This window comes from Phyllobates terribilis, unplaced genomic scaffold (assembly GCF_046119375.1).
Source record: "Phyllobates terribilis strain yellow unplaced genomic scaffold, ASM4611937v1 Scaffold_5__5_contigs__length_657084704, whole genome shotgun sequence".
NCBI lineage: Eukaryota > Metazoa > Chordata > Amphibia > Anura > Dendrobatidae > Phyllobates > Phyllobates terribilis.
Window position 1 is genome coordinate 7578892 of NW_027362765.1, and position 18836 is coordinate 7597727.

At 49.1% G+C, this 18836-nt stretch overlaps 4 protein-coding genes across 4 annotated transcripts in view; 2 read left to right on the forward strand and 2 right to left on the reverse strand.

Annotated features, from left to right (window-relative positions):
• LOC141271727 (uncharacterized) overlaps positions 1-18836 on the reverse strand; it is a 390989-nt gene that overhangs the window by 274140 nt on the left and 98013 nt on the right. The window lies entirely within an intron of this gene.
• The window catches only part of LOC141271726 (uncharacterized), a 236708-nt gene that overhangs the window by 122234 nt on the left and 95638 nt on the right, over positions 1-18836 (reverse strand). The gene's annotated exons all lie outside the window — the stretch shown is intronic.
• On the forward strand, positions 2870-5855 carry LOC141270779 (uncharacterized). Its single transcript, XM_073680889.1, has 6 exons — positions 2870-3065; positions 4010-4155; positions 4285-4464; positions 4548-4671; positions 4755-4852; positions 5051-5855. Exons 2-6 carry the CDS (start codon positions 4078-4080, stop codon positions 5267-5269), a joined length of 699 nt encoding a protein of 232 aa, XP_073536990.1. The 5' UTR covers positions 2870-3065; positions 4010-4077; the 3' UTR covers positions 5270-5855.
• LOC141271732 (uncharacterized) overlaps positions 15297-18836 on the forward strand; it is a 29188-nt gene continuing 25648 nt past the window's right edge. The window contains exon 1 of the mRNA XM_073681827.1: positions 15297-15363. The gene's annotated coding sequence lies outside the window, so the exon portion shown is untranslated. The remainder of the gene's footprint in view (positions 15364-18836) is intronic.

Below are 18836 nucleotides of genomic sequence, written 5' to 3' on the forward strand. Positions count from 1 at the left end.
AGGCACTTGATGATGTAGTCTTCAAGGCTGCGGACAAGGGGGGAAATATCGTTATCTGGCCTATAAACAAATATGAGAAAGAGGCTCTCAGACAACTGAGAGATAGAAACACTTATGAAAAACTAGCTTTCTCACCCCTCGCTTCTTTTTCGGCTCAGCTGCACTCCATACTCTGCGAAGCCTTTGATCAAGGGATTATCACAAAACAAATTTTTGAGGGACTAATGGTTAAATACCCAAAAATCCCAACCTTTTACCTCCTTCCAAAAGTCCACAAGGATCCCGTTGACCCTCCTGGCCGTCCGATCGTGTCAGGAATAGATGGGTTATGTGAACCAGTATGTAAGTTTATAGATTACTATTTAAAACCTATGGTGGAAACCTTACCGTCATTTGTTAGGGACACGACGGACGTGCTGGGAAGGGTGGACGGGATCTTTGTGGAATCAGATATGTTGTTGGTTACTGCGGATATTGAATCCCTTTACACCTGCATTGACCATGAAGATGGCATTAGAGCGGTCCGCTTCTTCCTGGGGAGTTCAAACTGGGACAGCCAATTGGGTGATTTGGTCCTTGAGTTGCTCCGGTTTGTGTTAACACACAATTTTTTTGTTTTTAAAGACACTTTTTATTTGCAGAGACGCGGCACTGCCATGGGGGCGGCCTGTGCGCCCGCGTACGCAAACCTTTTCCTTAGTTTCTGGGAGAGGTGTTTGTTTGGTGATGCGGGGGCGCGGGCCGCCAGCCATGTGCAGTGCTGGCTAAGATATATTGATGATCTTTTCATTATTTGGCAAGGCACCGCCTCTGAGCTGGAGCAATTCATGGACCAACTTAATGACAACCCCTTTAACATTAAACTGACCTTCCAATATAGTGCTAAAAAAATTGATTTTTTGGATATCTCCCTTGGGGTAGACGAACAAGGATATATCCAAACTGATGTCTATCGAAAATCCACATCAGTGAATGCATTATTACATGCCGATTCAGCACATAATGTTTCTACAGTCAGGGCTGTCCCAGTTGGTCAATTTCTCAGGATGAAGCGGATTTGCTCTTCTGAGGCTAAATTTGAGGAACAGGCTATGGACCTTTTCCAACGGTTTGCGGAGAGAGGTTACAGCAAACGTTGTGTTAAACAAGGGTATAGGAGAGCGAGGGCTACCTCACGTAATAAATTGTTAGGCCCCATTATTAAATCAAAGGAAAATTTTGGACCACCTAGATTTATCTCCACATATAATCAAGACTGGTCACTTATGAGAACAATTATGCAACGACATTGGTCGATTTTATTGACTGAACCTTCACTGGCTCCGTATATTTCAGCATCTCCTCTTATGACTTCCAGGAGATGCAGAAATATTAAAGATATTCTGGTTAAAAGTCACTATGTTGCGCCCAGACCTAATCCTTTTGGGTCAAGGGGACCAAGAAAGGGATGCGTGCCATGTGGTCACTGTCTGGCGTGCACCAATGTCTCTCGCAGTACTGAGTTCTCTAATTCCTCGGGAAACCGCAACTATAAGATTAATGAATTCATCTCATGTGGGACCTCTAATGTTGTATACCATGCAACCTGCGGGTGTGGAAAAATATACATCGGACTCACATCTAGAGAAATGCGGGTGAGGATTAGGGAGCATGTGAGAGACATTGGTGCAGCAAGGACGGTGACAGACATCCCTTCTTTAAAAACTATCCCACGCCATTTTAGGCAACATCATGATAGTAACCCCAAAACCTTCATGGTACGGGGAATTGAGGCCATCCATGGTGGCATCCGAGGAGGCAATATAAAAAAACTTTTAGCTCAGAGAGAGGCCAAATGGATAATAGAACTGGGAACTATGTTTCCCAATGGCCTTAACGAAACGTTAAGCTTCGCCCCGTTTTTGTGAACAACAGTAACCCTTTGGTACATTTATTTTTATTATTTTATGTTTCCACATTTTTAATGTTTTATTATGCTTCTTGTCCTGTGTATATTTATTTTTTTCTTTTTCTTCCATAGCTTGATTTATTATCCTGCATCATGAATTGGCATCATCCTTCAATTTATGAATTCATACCACTCTGACTGGATTTACAATTGTCATTTGGTGCTTTCTCTTATAAATATATGTATTAGTTGTTGCCATTAATCTGTGTTTAATGGTGTGCGCGTGTGTGCTGCGCTGTCTGTTGTCCCCGCTCCGCCCCCGGCATCTTTATGGAGCCTGTTTGTTGTCTGGGAGCCATGGTTACTCACCCTGCTCTTCCGGACACGTGCAGTCTGCCTTGATAGCCGTGGGCGGTGCGGCTGACGCACACGGCTCAGTGCGCATGCGCCGATATACCATTACGTGATTGGTCCACTGTGACCATGTGATCGCAGGTCCTGAACATACTTAAATCGGCATGGAAGGTCCTTTTCTGCATTCCCCCCGAGGAAGCGATCAAATACACAAAGCGAAACGTGCGTTGGGGATTTTTTTCTTGTGTGGCTGCTATTTAACAATGGGTAAGCGTGCAATATCATGATCTGAATTTTGATCTTAGGAGTCTATGTGCTGATACGATTTGTTATACTAAATATACAAAATGTTCTTTAGAACTTTAGATTTTCTTTAGACTTTTTCCGTACACAGCACTCAGACAACTATCCCACGAAGGGTTTAATATTGTGGCACTTGTTTTTATCCATTGTTACTTTTACTCTTTATGATTGGTGTATCTACATATATGTATTTATGCAGCCCCACTTCTCATGCCGGGTTGTTCCTTCTTGTATGTCCTATGTTTGTATATGTTTAATAAAATATTTGCCTTTTTATTATTGCCAACAAAACTCCTGTGGTTTGTGATAGCATACACAGTAATGTAGATAGTAGTGATAACCGTCCACACATAGAGGACGATCCAGGACCTCAAATAACATAAAACTTATATTCCTTCATTTTATAACCTTATGTCACAATAATGATGGGACGTCATCAGAACATTGGAGGAAAGAATCCAGAGAGAATTAAGGTGGAGGTGACGCGTTTCGGAGTGATACTTCTTACCCAGAACCGAAGGTAAGAATGAAACCCGAGCAGGATATAAATGTCTCCGGAGCAGCCGCTCCTGTGCACAGGATGAATGGCGACATTAATAGATATAATAGATGTGAGACAAAGAAAGACAATGATGAAACACAATCATCTTACAGTCATCACAATATGGCCCCTTCACCTGTCTGGTAATGTAAGATCAGATCGGTCCTTCTCTTTATACCCTCCGGTACGATGGATTTACCCTCAGTGTCCAGGAAGCTTCACGGTTCAGCAATGCCCCTCTGCCATCTCCCCGACACCTGAACGATTTACCCTTTCACTGCCACAAAACTGAAAGTTCTTGAAGTCACCATTGTGTTCTCAGAGGAAATGTGTGGAAACGTTGGAAGGGTTAATAGCTGCGGGATTAGTGGGGTCTCCTATGTGCTCATTAATTCTCTGCCTTATTTACGGAAGGAGCAGCCGACATATCTGACATTACACCCCAGACACTGAATACAATATACTACAAATTCTCTGCTGCAGGTGATACATTGTGTAATGAAATGTTTTATTTAATGTGATTAAATCTATTTCTTGTGTTCGGCATATTTACATGGTGGACATTTATCAATGCCGCATCTGTGACAACCCAGAGGTGTAAGCCAGGTTCTCGTTATGTGTTTCTCTTCGATTAAACCAGGAGACAGGAGTTGTGAAAGGGTCGGGGCCGAGAACAGACAACCATCTCATAATAACCATCAAACCACCATCTTGTGAGAAAGTATTCAGCTGCAGACTGCGGGGAAGAAACTGCTGGTCTTCTGTGGCCAAAAATATATACGTTTTATTACTAGGTGTAAAGAAGAAAACTAAATACTGTAAAATAATAAATCTCCTCATATATTTCCCTTATTGTCTCCAGTAATTGTATTATTACACAGGATTTTTATGATGTTACATTGGCTCATCTTCTTCTCATTCAGGTCTCTACAATATCGGATCCTCTCAGTGAAGATCTTCTATATAAGAGAATTTTCCTGATTTACCAAAGATGGATATGGACAGAGACAAGATGGCAGAGAAAATATTATATCTCACCCTGGAGATCCTCTTCCGGCTTACTGGAGAGGTGAGAGATTCTGATGACGTCACATTACATCATTCTTATCTATGGGAATAACAGATGGACAGAACTGGAGAGGTGAGGACTCTGGAAATGTCTGGAGTGAGATTTATGAATGTGTCTCTCCATAACCAGGATTACACAGTAGTGAAGAAGACCTCTAGTGAGCGCTGTCAGGACCCTGTGTCTGAGAGATGGGGAAGACCCCTGAGCCCAATCACGAGGCCTCCACCTCACCCCCTGATACATGAGGACATCAATGACCAGAAGATCCTAGCACTCGCCTATAAGATGATTGAGCTGCTGACTGAAGAGGTGACACTGCTGGGAATGCTGGGACATTATACAGTAACGCTATGAAGGGATCAGGGGGATGACGGTATCATTGTGTGTGTCAGGTTCCTATAAGGTGTCAGGATGTCGCCGTCTATTTCTCCATGGAGGAGTGGGAGTATTTAGAAGGACACAAAGATCTGTACAAGGACGTCATGATGGAGGTTCCCCAGCCCCTCACATCACCAGGTAATAGACTGGACTAAATACACACAGCCTATAATTATCTGTATGTAAAGAACGAATTCAGTCCCTGTATGTGTTTCCTCCAGTTTTATCCAGTAAGAGGACAACACCAGAGAGATGTCCCCGTCCTCTTCTTCTACAGGACTCTAAACAAGAAGATCCCAATGTTCCTCAGGATCATCAGGTAGATGGAGAGAAGGTGTCATGAGATCTTCCCTATGATGTGTAGACGGCTGTGAAGGTCTTGTGCTCAGTCTTGTTTTATCCACCAGTATTATATGTTTTATACTTGTGTAATGAAAACGGTGGAGATAGCAGGATTAGAACTGATCATAGATGTGACTTCTCCATCTGTCTGTGACTTTTACAATATTTGTTTCAGGGTGAAGATCTGACCCATATTAATACTACAGAGACATATGTGAGGGGTGATGAGCGGTGTAAAGAGGAGTTTCCTACATATGACTACCGTAACATGTTGACATGTCTTTCTGGTAATGAGCTTATTTTTTATGACAGTGTAAATTTCTCCTGCAATGACTTAGTCCGGCCATTAGGGGTCAGCAAGAAACAAGTAAAAAAAAGCCCGGGAAAACACTGATCCAGGAAGTCCAGAAAGAAGGCAACAGGTGTCTGAATGCTGTTTTGATGTTGGAAAGCTTATACAGACTGGGGCCATACTGTGTGTCCAAGGAGAGGCTGTGCCCTGTGAGTAACTGAGATATGTGACCGGTCACCAACTGTGTAGTCAGTTAGGGAAAGCTAGTTAGTGATTCCAGTAGTGCTGAGAACTGCCTGGTGTATATCACTGCTGATGGACTGAGCAGGCATGATCCAGAGATTGTGAAGGATCTGGTATACTAAGACTGTGCACGTGGATACTACAAAGGAGCCCTGTTGTGAACTACACTTTGAGACTGAGATTGATTCTAATTCCTGCTGACACCTGGATGTGCTGGAGAGCTTGGTGAGAAGGAGAAGCAGATCAAACCCTGTGGCCGGAGATCAGAGTCTAGCTAAAGGTTTAGTTTGTTAACTGTTTGCATATGCATTAAGTCTGAGAGATTTCTCTTTGCTCTTGTAAGAAGAGAAACTGTACACTGTATAGGTAACGCGTTGGTAAAATATATATGAGTGTTCTCTAAGGGGAAAACAAGGGTACCCAGATCTCATTGTATTAGTGTGGGAGGGGGGTATAAGGTTATATTCCTGGGAGGACCACGTGCCACGTTCGCGGTAACGTCCTTGGTAGGTCCTGTACTGAATAAGGGTGGGAGCGGCATAGCCCAGGGGTAGATTGGCTCATCCCCGCGAGATTGGCACTTGGGCTCTCTCGGGCTGCATAACTTGTATTTTGTGTTAGTGGCTGTTGTGGCCCATATTTTGTAGAATTGTTTAACCTTGTCATTTTTGTGACCAGTAAAAAGAAAGTTATTTGCCACTATACAAAGGTCGGAGTCATTCATAGCAGCGCCGTATTCCTCATACACATGCGACCGGAGTTCCGGTCGTTACATCTTAGCGTAGTCGGCAGAATACGGTGCTCGTCATGAATGGTGACAGTAGCGCGGAAGGTGCTGCCGCGTCCACTGTAGTACGCCACCCCCCTTCTCCCGTTGTGACCGGTAGAGACCGGTTAGTTGGTTGCTCTGCAATGGGCGTGCTACTTAACCACCTGGCCAAGTTTGATGGGTATAACTTGCTGTTCAGTGATTGGGTAGGCAGGGTGAAGAATGCTATTGCCTTGCACGGTGTCAGCTTTCAGCTGCAACCGGAAGTCACGCTGAATGCTCTGGAGGGGGATGCCCGTAAAGTTGTCATGTTAAAATCCGAGGATAGGCGAAAAACAGTCGACGACATCATCCGGATACTAGGGAAAGCATTTGATCACGTGGCGGCAGCAGGGCAACTACAAGTACAGTTTTTCGCCCGGACCCAGAGAGACGGGAAAAGCCTGATCCAGTATGCTATAGCGCTGGAGGAATTGCATCAAGAGATCAAAAAGAAGTCGCCTGTAACCGTGGGTACTGAAGCCGATGTCGACAGCATTCTTCGGGATCAGTTCATCGAGGGGATACGGAGTGAGGCGCTAAGGAACGAATTGTTGCTGAAGGCGCGGAATACCCCTGGTGTCACCTATGCCGAAATACAGGAAGAGGCGGTAGCACGGACTTTGGAAGTGAAGCCTGCTCTGCAGTGGAATAGCCTGCAAGTGGCTAACACAAGAGAGCCGAGACCAGATCCTGTTCAGGCACAGCTGGCTGCTTTGCAGAAAACCGTGGAAAACCTGACGGAACAGGTACAATAGATGCAAGTTCGGGGAACGCCTCCGATATGCTCGGCCTTGACGAATCCCTCTATTCCCCTTTATGATCAACCCCCCTATACCTCAGGAAGGACGCAGACTGCTCCTAGACCTGAGGTATCCGGAGGTAGGGCAAGAAGACCACTTCAATGTTGGCGATGCCATGAACTGGGGCATATGCAGCGGTACTGCCCGAGGAGTCTGCCAGCTGAAGTCCCGGCATCGGTAAAAGAGAGGCCCTTGCTGTAGTTGGGCATACGACAAGGCAGGAATGAAAATCAGTGCCCAATGTCTGTTCCGAGGATCTGATTGCAGAGAGTCCCACGTTGGATGTGCAGTTTGCAGGAAAAAAGGTGGCGTGCTTGGTGGATACCGGATCGGAGGTGACGACCATGCCGATGGAATTTTTCAAGACGCACTTCGAAGAGACTGTCAAAACGGAGTCAGGACACCTGCTAAGGCTGAAGGCCGCTATTAATGAAGAAATTCCAGTGGCAGGCATCGCTTGGATGAGAGTACAGCTGTGCGGCCAGGAGTTGGGAACCAAAGGAGTGGTGCTCGTGAAGACTCAGGCGAGGCCGAATCTCCTGGTGGTTCTGGGAATGAATATCCTGAGAGAACTGGACTCCCTTTTGTTTGAGTGTGATGGTCCAAGATACTGGAAACGAGCGACACCCCACAAAGCCACTCAGAGGGCCCTGCAACAGGTGGTCCGTTCGTGCGGCATTCAAAAGAGTTCGGCTGAAGGAAGAGCAGTGGGAGCGGTGTATGTCCCACGTGGGTCTGCCGTTGTAATCGCTCCGGGTCAAGAGAAGCTTGTGTTGATGCCGGTAGGGACGCACAGGAAACTGAATGGTGTGGAGGTGATTCTGGAACCGGTGGGACAGTCAGAAGATACTGATAGCCCGATGATAGCCCAAACACTGGCCATTGTGCAAGATGGAAGTGTACCAGTGAGATGTCTGAATCTGCAGAATCATGAGGTGACTCTGGCAGTGGGCACAAATCTGGCTGACATGTATGTGTGTGGTGAAGGAGTCATCCCCAAAAGCCAGTTCACACTGAGGGCAGACCGCCGGACCGCCTGGACCCTGTCGATGCAGACGACAGCTGAAGAATCCCCCACACCTGAGTGGAATGGCAGAAGGATTATGGAAATAATGGGAGTGGATGAGTCCCAGTTGACTCCCCAACAGGCTCGCAGACTGGAGGCTGCGCTGTGGGAATATCAGGCTGCCTTCTCCAGGGGAGATGAAGACTTTGGTTGCACCAAGGCTGTGGAGCACCCACGGGAAACACCCCCCCCAATTCGGGAGAGATATCGCCAGATCCCACCGAGTCTTTATCAGGAGGTCAAAGGAATGCTGGCGCAGATGCTGGATAATGGGGTGATCCGGCCAAGTCAAAGTCCTTGGGCCGCACCGGTCGTGCTGGTCTGGAAAAAGGATGGGACCGTACGGTTTTGTGTTGATTACCGTAAGCTGAATGCGCATACAGTACGTGATTCTTACCCATTGCCCCGGATCGAGGAATCCCTGTCTGCCCTGGGAAAGGTGAAGTACTTCTCCACTCTTGACCTGGCCAGCGGCTACTGGCAGGTGCCCATGGTAGCTCTAGATCGGCAGAAGACAGCATTCATCTTGCCGATGGGACTGTACGAATTTAATCGAATGCCCTTCGGACTGACTAATGCTCCAGGAACATTTCAGCGGTTAATGGAATACTGCTTGGGCGATTACAATTTCGATTCCGTGCTGATCTATTTGGATGATGTGATTATATTTGGAGATTCGTTCGACGACCACCTGAAGAAGCTCCGGCAAGTGTTGCACCGACTGAGAGACAATGGACTTAAGATCAAGCCGAAGAAATGTTACTTGTTCCAGACACAGATCGAATGAAGTGTCTGCTGAGGGTGTGCGACCAGCACCTAGTAAAATTGAGACCATTCAGGGGTAGCCCCGTCCCAAGACCGTGAGAGAAATACGAGCGTTCCTAGGTTTAGCTGGATACTACCGTCGGTTTGTGAAGGACTTTGCTAAGGTGGCTGAACCATTGAATGAGTTGTTGAGAGGGACGGCACAGGGGCCCAAGAATCAGCCAATTCGGTGGACTGACCGACAGCAACAGGCATTTGATCGGGTCAGGGCCGCCCTCGTACAGGCACCTTTATTGGCGTATGCTCGCTTTGACCAACCGTTCACCCTGTACACGGATGGAAGTCTCCATGCTCTGGGAGCTGTGTTAGCCCAAGAACAAGATGGGCGTAAGAGGGTCATCACGTATGCTAGCCGGTCTCTACGGGACACCGAGCGAAATCCGGACAATTACAGCTCGTTTAAGCTGGAGATGTTGGCCCTGGTGTGGGCCATGAGCTGGTTCTGAGATTCTCGTGATGACGGACAATAATCCGCTTGCACACTTGGAAAACGCTAAGCTTGGAGCCCTGGAGCAGAGATGGGTAGCTCGGATGTCCAAGTTTAATTACCGGATTCGGTTGCGTTCGGGTAAAGAGAGCTCCAATGCTGACGCATTATCACGAGTGACCCGGGGCGCACCCGAGCATGGGGTGGATGAAGACCTCGAGGATACTGAGATCCCCTATTTGAGGCGATTGCCTGTGTTTGTGGACGTGGCACGTTCAAGTGGGGTGGCGACACGGGTCGCCACGTTGCTGGGCCAGACTCGTCAAGAGTGGGCTGAGTTACAGGATGCAGACTCCGAACTGTCATGAGTAAAGAAATGGCTGAGTCAAAAGTCCTGGCCCGATGGGAGAGCAAGAGCCCAGCTGGGAGCCGAAGGACAAAAGCTGCTAAGGCAGTGGGATCGATTGGTCATAGCGGAGGGGATACTGTATCGCTGGATCTACATAGCAGCGGAGCCGGGGTACCCTTTGCAGGTAGTAATTCCAGCTTCAGTGGCTCCGGACATTGCCCAGGAAGCTCATATACGGGGTGCACATTTCGGGCCTGAGAAGACTTATCGTTGGCTGCACCGGTACGTGTACACGCCTGGCTTAGAAGAAGTTGTGAGAGAGGTGTGTGGTAGGTGCCGGGCATGTGAGCTGAATAAGTCCCCAGAGCAGAGGGCTCCTGTCCAGACAATCGTGACGTCTGCCCCACTGGAAATGCTAATGGTGGATTATTTGTCAATTGGGTACGCCAGAAGTGGTCATCAGTCATGTCTGGTCATGACTGATCACTTTACTAAGTTTGCCGTCGCTGTCCCCACCAAGGATCAGACTGCTAAGTCTGCAGCGGAGGCAATTTGTAAGTATTTCATCCAGGTTTATGGATGTTCTCAAAGGATACATTCAGATCAAGATGCTTGCTTCCAAGGTCAACTCATAACGGAGTTGCTGCAAGTCTATAGGATTCAGCAATCCCGGACAACGCCCTACCATCCGCAGGGAAATGGGGCCTGTGAACGGTTCAACCGAACCCTGCTTCAGATGCTGAGAACGCTTGAACAGAGGCAGAAGGAGCGATGGACTGAGTTCTTCCCAGAACTTATGTGGGCCTATAACAATCGGGTCCATAGCACCACAGGATTCACTCTGTACGCGATGATGTTCAGTCGGCCTGGGCGAAAGATTAAAGAACTTAGTCTCACTGTACCCGATGAACCAGAATATCATACAGCCAGTGAGTGGGTCCAGGATCATCGCCGAAGGTTGCGTGAAATCCACCGGATAGTAAAAGACCGTGTGCAGGATCATCCCCACCGAGATCGGGGGCCGTTGCACCTAGATGAGTTCCGGGTAGGTGATAAGGTGCTAGTACGAGTCACGCGTCCGGGAGGGAAGTTGAGCGACAGGTGGGAGGAAACGCCCTACACAGTAGTGGAAAGGGTATTCCCAGGGGGAAGTGTGTACACAGTGGTTCCTGAAGGGTGCATTGGACCCCGTCGCACAATGCACCGGAACTGGCTAAAGAGGTGTATGTCCGACACACCTGCCTGTCACCCTGAGTCACCTGCGCCACCTACGGCAGTTGCACCGAGCAATGTTGAATGCGACTGTTGGGATGACTTCGGGGTGAGACCATCGGACGTGCAGAGTCCGATAGCGCAAGTTCCAGGTGTTCCAGACACCGCCCCTGATGTTACTGTTCCACTAGATGCGGTGGACCCTCCATCAAGCTCGGCTGGTACTGGTTTGCGGAGATCGGAGAGGAGCACAGCTGGTGTTCCCCCAATAAGATATAATCCTGAGGAGTATGTGTTACATATGAGTGGTATGAAACCATTTGTCGGGACGCCAAATTCTAAGTGGGGTGGAGTGTAACATGTTGACATGTCTTTCTGGTAATGAGCTCATTTTTTATGACAGTGTAAATTTCTCCTGCAATGACTTAGTCCGGCCATTAGGGGTCAGCAAGAAACAAGTAAAGAAAAAGCTCGGGAAAACACTGATCTAGGTAGTCCAGAAAGAAGGCGACAGGCGTCTGAATGCTGTTTTGATGTTGGAGAGCTTATACAGACTGGGGCCATACTGTGTGTCCAAGGAGAGGCTGTGCCCTGTGAGTAACTGAGATATGTGACCGGTCACCAACTGTGTAGTCAGTTAGGGAAAGCTAGTTAGTGATTCCAGTAGTGCTGAGAACTGCCTGGTGTATATCACTGCTGATGGACATACTAAGACTGTGTACGTGGATACTACAAAGGAGCCCTGTTATGAACTAAGGGGAAAACAAGGGTACCCAGATCCCATTGTATTAGTGTGGGAGGGGGGTGTAAGGTTATATTCCTGGGAGGACCACGTGCCACGTCCGCGGTAACGTCCTGGGTAGGCCCTGTACTGAATAAGGGTGGGAGCGGCATAGCCCAGGGGTAGATTGGCTCATCCCCGCGAGATTGGCACTTGGGCTCTCTCGGGCTGCATAACTTGTATTTTGTGTTAGTGGCTGTTGTGGCCCATATTTTGTAGAATTGTTTAACCCTGTCATTTTTGTGACCAGTAAAAAGAAAGTTATTTGCCACTATACAAAGGTCGGAGTCATTCATAGCAGCGCCGCATTCCTCATACACATTCGACCGGCATTCCGGTCATTACAGCGCCACTCATTTGCATAAAATAAGGGCAGAAGCCGCACGGCTATCCCGCAGCTTTGGGGCTGCAGGTGGCTCCTGACCATGGGCACATACCCTTAATGTGTGATTACTGAGGATGTGGTGCATAAGTGGAGTTTTTCCAAGAGTGGGCGGTGTGACTATGGAAGGCTCGAGGAGTGAAGGCTGAGCTGGGGTGGAGCCTGGGTGGAGTCTCACGGGGCCCGAAAATTTTGCCAGTAAGGGACCTGAAATTCCTGGTGGCAGCCCTGCACACATATACATACACTCATATACTAATCTTTTATGATATAGGGGTCTTCTGGAGAGGGCTGCAGAATGCACTGTGGAGGAGGGGACACAGCAGACAGGACTGATTTCAGCTTCCTGCCCCTGCGTGCTGTTTGATGTCCGACTCTCCTCCCCCACCCTCTACTCTTTGAGGAAATGCTGCTGGGAAAGGAACAGCAGGAGGCAGAAGACCCCCTGTAAGACCCTGCAGGAGGACAGACAAAGCAGTCAATCAGCGCTCTTATCAGTCTGATGAGGAATCGTTCATTGGCCAGCGGCCTCTCTCCTGCATGACACGTCCCCTTTTTCAATGGGCGCACTCTGCCCTGGGTATCAAAAATCATGATGGGTGGGAGTGGACAAGGTTAAGCAGCATCGGGCCCCTTGACTGATCGTGGTCTACTGCCTGAGCACTACGCCCCTTCCTGCATGGGACCCCCTCCACCTCTGGGCCTGGGTGCAGCTGCATCGGCGGTGTGTCCGCCCCTGGCTGAACCCCTCGCTGCGGCTCTAAGCAAATGTAATATTATTTACACACAAACGAGTGGTAAAGAAATCAGTGAGACCCCTGTGGGATAACAACGCCCATTACCAGGGCCGGCTCCAGGTTTTTGTGGGCCTCAGGTGAAAGAGTCTCAGTGGCCCCTTTAACACATACCACGATTCATGATGCACAGATACCGCAGATAAATATATATATATATATATATATAGTACAAGCCCGAAGATTTCACTTCTTACATTACATGAGCGATATCTATTGTAAATTCTTCTTTAGCTCAGAAACCGGCGAATCGCTCCACACAGTATACTGGCCCCCATATAACGCTCCATACAGGATAGTGGCCCCACATATAACGCTCCATACAGAATACTGGTCCCCATATAATGTTCCATGCAGGCTGTGACCCCACATAATGCTCCATGAAGGCTGTTCCCCCCACATAATGCCTCATGCAGGTTGTTACCCCCACTTAATGCCCCGCACAGGCTGTTTCCCCCACATAATGCCCCACACAGGCTGTTCCCCCCACATAATGCCCCATGTAGGATGTCACCCCCCCTTATAATGCCCCATGCAGGATGTCACCCCCCCTACCTTATAATGCCCCATGCAGGATGTCACACCCCCTCCCTTATAATGCCCCATACAGGATGTAACCGCCCCTCCCTTATAATGGCCCATGCAGGATGTCACCCCCCCCCTCACTTATAATGCCCCATGCAGGATGTCACCCCCCTCCCTTATAATGCCCCATGCAGGATGTCACACCCCCTCCCTTATAATGCCCCATGCAGGATGTCTCACACCCCCTCCCTTATAATGCCCCATGCAGGATGTCACCCCCCTTATAATGCCCCACACAGGATGTCACACCCCCCCTTATAATGCTCCATGCAGGATGTTACACACCCCTCCCTTATAATGCCCCATACAGGATGTCACCCCCCCTTATAATGCCCCACACAGGATGTCACCCCCCCCTTATAATGCCCCATGCAGGATGTCACCCCCCTCCTTATAATGCCCCATGCAGGATGTCACTTTCCCCCTCCCTTATAATGCCCCATAATGCCCCATGCAGGATGTCACACCCCCCTCCCTTATAATGCCCCATGCAGGATGTCACCCCCCCTTATAAAGCCCCATGCTGGAGGTCACCCCCCCTCCCTTATAATGCCCCATGCAGGTCACCCCCCCCTCTCTTATAATGTCCCATGCAGGATGTCACACCCTCCTCCCTTATAATGCCCCATGCCGGATGTCATATCCCGCTCCCTTATAATGCCCCATACAGGATGTCACCCCCCTCCCTTATAATGCCCCATACAGGATGTCACCCCCCTTATAATGCCCCATACAGGATGTCACCCCCCCTCCCTTATAATGCCCCATGCAGGATGTCACACTCCCCCTCCCTTATAATGCCCCATACAGGATGTCACCCCCCCTTATAATGCCCCATGCAGGATGTCACACCCCACCCCTTATAATGCCCCATAAAGGAGGTCACCCCCCCCCTTATAATGCCCCATGCAGGATGTCACCCCCCCCCCCCCTCCCCACCCCACCATATAATGCCCCATGCCTCCATACAATAAAAAAAATCAATTACTCACCTCACTTCTCCTTACCTGCTGCCGCTGCTCCAGGCTCCTCAGCGACTTACCACTCTGCGCTGTGACGGCTCAGGAGAGAGCGTGGTGTAAAGACGTCACAGTGCAGCAGCCGCGGAAGAGACCGGATCTGCTGCGGAGGCACAGGGAGAGGTAAGTATTGTGCTGGCTGCCGGGGCCCTGAGCAAGCGGGGGTGGGGCGGGCACTGGCACCACTCTCCTCCGCTCACGGGTCCCATAGCGCAACGGGGTGCCCGACGGCAAGTGGGCCCCCCACCTGCTCAGGGCCCCGGCACTTGCCCGGGTCCGCCGGGTGCTGACACCGGCCCTGCCCATTACACCCTCAGATGACTTCCCTGGTGGGTACAGTGTCTGAAATGGGGTCACTTTAGGGGGTTGTATGTTCTTCACACCTTGGGGGCATAGCTATTGGCCCCCACAAGTGAGGACTGACAAACACACACGGCTCCGCTTCGTTCACACGCGGCTCCGCTCAGTACGCCTCGTACACGCGCGGCTCCGCTCCGTACGCCTCGTACACGCGCGGCTCCGCTCAATACGCCTCGTACACGCGCGGCTCCGCTCAGTACGCCTCGTACACGCGCGGCTCCGCTCAGTACGCCTCGTACACGCGCGGCTCCGCTCAGTACGCCTCGTACACGCGCGGCTCCGCTCCGTATGCCTCGTACACGCGCGGCTCTGCTCCGTATGCCCCGTACACACTCGGCTCTGTTACATCCACACTGTAAACCCCTCCTGACCCCACACATAAACTTCAGCTCATCCAGCACCATGACAACCAGCACAGCAGAGTCCTGCATCCACTGAGGCCCCTGATCATGTGACCCCTGACTCCTCCCCTCCTGTGACCTCATCACAGGTCCTGTGCGCACAGAACAGCCATATATGTGGTGGCGGCTCTGCAGGTGGAGGTATGTGGAGATCCCCCATTACTGGGCGCAGGGGGCATTAACCCCTTCAGCATGGAGACTCTTTTGGGGTCTTGTGTTGCCCCTTTATAAGAATCATAAGGTTTTTGTTCTGTTTCCTGTAATAGATACATACGACCCAACTATGGAGACAGGAAGGGAGGAAATGTATCGTTCTCATAGTACAGGGCCCCTTTACTGGCCCCACAGTGTAATGCCCCCATTATGCCCCTTATGCAGTATGTATGATGCCCCCACAGTGTAATGCCCCCATTATGCCCGTTATGCTCTGGCTCGGGATAGCACGCGTGCTGGGTCACGCGTGCAATAGATTTGAAGTGCAATAGTTAAAAGTGTAGTTATACATGACAGTTGGACAGGGCAGGAGACAGGTAAGGTGCATAAGATATTCATACAAACATGCTTCTCGGTCAGTCATACTGCATTATGCATTAGTCTTATCAATCTGCTTTTTATTTGTTTTCACTTCTGCTTTCTCACAACTCGCCTGCCCTTTAACACATTTTGTGCACTCTCCCTATATCAACCCCTCCCTTCTCCCCTCTCCCATGTATAACTCTGAGGCTCTACTGACATTCCTCACCCACTGCAAGCCATCCTCTACCTCCATACAGCACTCAAAACGTTCATACAAATCATTAGACCACCTGCTCTTTCTCTTCTTTATCCTTCTACTAGTCGCAGGAAACATCTCCCCCAACCCTGGGCCCCCCTCCACTAGCATACATTACTCTCCTCCAGCTGCATATAGAAACCCTGCTAATTTTATTACCGTTCAGTGCATGCCCTCTCCTATCGATTTCCATTGTGCTCTCTGGAACGCACGGTCTGTGTGTAACAAACTAACTTACAGCCATGATTTTTTCTTCTCTAATTCCATTAGCCTTCTGGCTATCACAAAAACCTGGATTCAGCAGCCAGACACCACCGCTGCTGCTGCTCTCTCGTTTGGTGGGCTGAAATTTTCACATACCGCCAGACCTGGCAACAGACAGGATGGAGGTGTTGGTCTGCTCCTTTCCTCACCATGTGTTTTCCAGGTCATCCCCCCAGTTCCCTCACTTATGTTTCCTTCCTTTGAAGTCCACACCATCAGACTCTTTTTAAACCCTTCTCCCTGCGAGTGGCAATTGTGTATCGCCCTCCAGGCTCCTCCCGCCAGTTCTTGGATCACTTTGCCACCTGGCTTCCTCACTTTCTATCCTGTGACATCCCCACCCTCATCATGGGCGACTTTAACTTCCCCATCGATGATCCCCTCTCCCAATCTGCCTCTCATCTACTTTCTCTAACCTCTTCATTCCGTCTCTCACAGTTTACTAATTCTCCTACCCATGAAGACGGGAATACTCTGGACCTGTTTTTTTCCAGTCTCTGCTTGCTGGATGACTTTACCAACTCCCCTCTCCCGCTCTCGGACCATAACCTTCTTTCCTTCTCTGTTAAGAATTGTCTCCTCACCCGGGACACCCCCACTTACCACACTTATAGGAATACACGTACCATTAATACCCAGCAGCTTATGAACAATCTCCACACATCTTCAGCCCCCATCTCCTCCTTCTCCTGTCCAGACTTAGCATTGTCACACTACAATAATACACTGAAGAGTGCCCTAGATGAAGCAGCTCCTTCTACTCGCAGAAAGATCCGACGCTGGCAACGGCAGCCCTGGCACACGATGCAAACACGTTTTCTTCAACGTTGCTCAAGGTGTGCTGAGCGTCAGTGGAGAAAATCTCTTTTAGCAGAGGACTTCATCCACTATAAATTCATGCTCAAAACCTATAACTCTGCCCTTCATCTGGCCAAACAATCCTACTTCACCACCCTCATCACTTCAATGTCCAACAATCCAAAACGACTTTTCGAAACCTTAAACTCCCTCCTGAAACCTAAAGCACAGGCCCCCACCACCAACCTCAGCGGGGAGGATCTGGCCACTTATTTCTTTGAAAAATCAACCACATCCATGAGGACATCTCAGCCCAATCTCCTCAGTGCCTGGATCCCCTTCCCTGCCGCACTTCAAGCTCACTTGCCATCTTTGAGCCTGTCACAGAAGAAGAAGTTACCCAGCTCCTCGCTTCTTCTCGGCCTACAACTTGCAACAGTGACCCCATTCCTTCACATCTCCTGCAGTTCCTCTGACCGATGGTCACCACTCACCTGACTAAAATATTTAACCTCTCTCTTTCTTCAGGTATCTTTCCCTCCTTATTTAAACATGCCATCATAACGCCTTTACTTAAAAAGCCATCCCTGGACCAGAACTGCGCTGCTAACTACAGACCTGTCTCTAATCTTCCTTTCATCTCTAAAGTCCTGGAACGCTTGGTCCACTCCCATCTAATCCGCTATCTCTCTGATTAACTCTCTCCTTGACCCTCTACAATCTGGTTTCCGCTCCTTACACTCCACTGAAACTGCCCTCAGTAAAGTCTCTAATGATCTACTAACAGCCAAATCCAAAGGTCACTGCTCCCTGCTGATTCTCCTGGATCTCTCTGCAGCATTTGACACTGTGGATAACCAGCTCCTCCTCACTATGCTCCGCTCTATAGGCCTCAAGGAAACCGTTCTCTCCTGGTTCTCCTCCTACCTCTCTGACTGCTCCTTCACTGTATATTTTGCCGGCTCCTCTTCCCCTCCTCATCCCCTTACTATCGGGGTTCCGCAGGGCTCAGTCCTAGGCCCCCTCCTCTTCTCTCTATACACTGCCCCTATTGGACAAACAATCAGCAGATTTGGGTTCCAGTATCATCTCTATGCTGAGGACACCCAATTATACACTTCTTCCCCTGACATCACCCCTACCCTAATACAAAATACCAAGGATTGTTTGTCTGCTGTGTCTAGCATCATGTCCTCCCTCTATCTTAAACTGAATCTCTCCAAAACTGAACTTCTTGTGTTTCCCCCCTCTACTAACCTAACTCTACCTAACATCGAAATTACCTTGGAGGGTTCAACCATAACTCCCAAGCAGCACGCCCGCTGCCTTGGGGTCATATTCGACACTAACCTTTCCTTTACTCCCTATCTCCGATCACTCACTCGCTCTTGTCACCTGCATCTTAAAAACATCTCCAGAATCCGATCTTTTCTCACTTTTGAAAATGCTAAAACTCTTACTGTCGCTCTTATTCACTCTCGTCTGGACTACTGCAACTCTCTTCTGATCGGTTTCCCTCTTACCAAAATTTCCCCTCTCCAATCTGTCCTGAATGCGGCAGCCAGGGTCATATTTCTGTTCAGCCGCTTCACTGATGCCTCCACCTTGTGCCAGTCATTACGCTGGTTACCCATTCGCTACAGGGTCCACAATAAACTCATCGATCTCACCCACAAAGCTCTCCACAGTTATGCACCACCTTATATCTCCTCTCTCATCTCAGTCTATCATCCTACATGTGCCCTCCGTTCCACAAATGACCTAAGACTAACATCCTCCA

What these genes read in the sequence shown, in the direction of transcription:
- LOC141270779 (XM_073680889.1), top strand. Translation starts at nt 4,078, where the DNA reads ATGGATATGGACAGAGACAAGATGGCAGAGAAAATATTATATCTCACC. An exon ending in TCTTCCGGCTTACTGGAGAG is followed by an intron (nt 4,156 to 4,284) that starts GTGAGAGATTCT and finishes CTCCATAACCAG; the next exon opens with GATTACACAGTAGTGAAGAA. An exon ending in TTGAGCTGCTGACTGAAGAG is followed by an intron (nt 4,465 to 4,547) that starts GTGACACTGCTG and finishes TGTGTGTGTCAG; the next exon opens with GTTCCTATAAGGTGTCAGGA.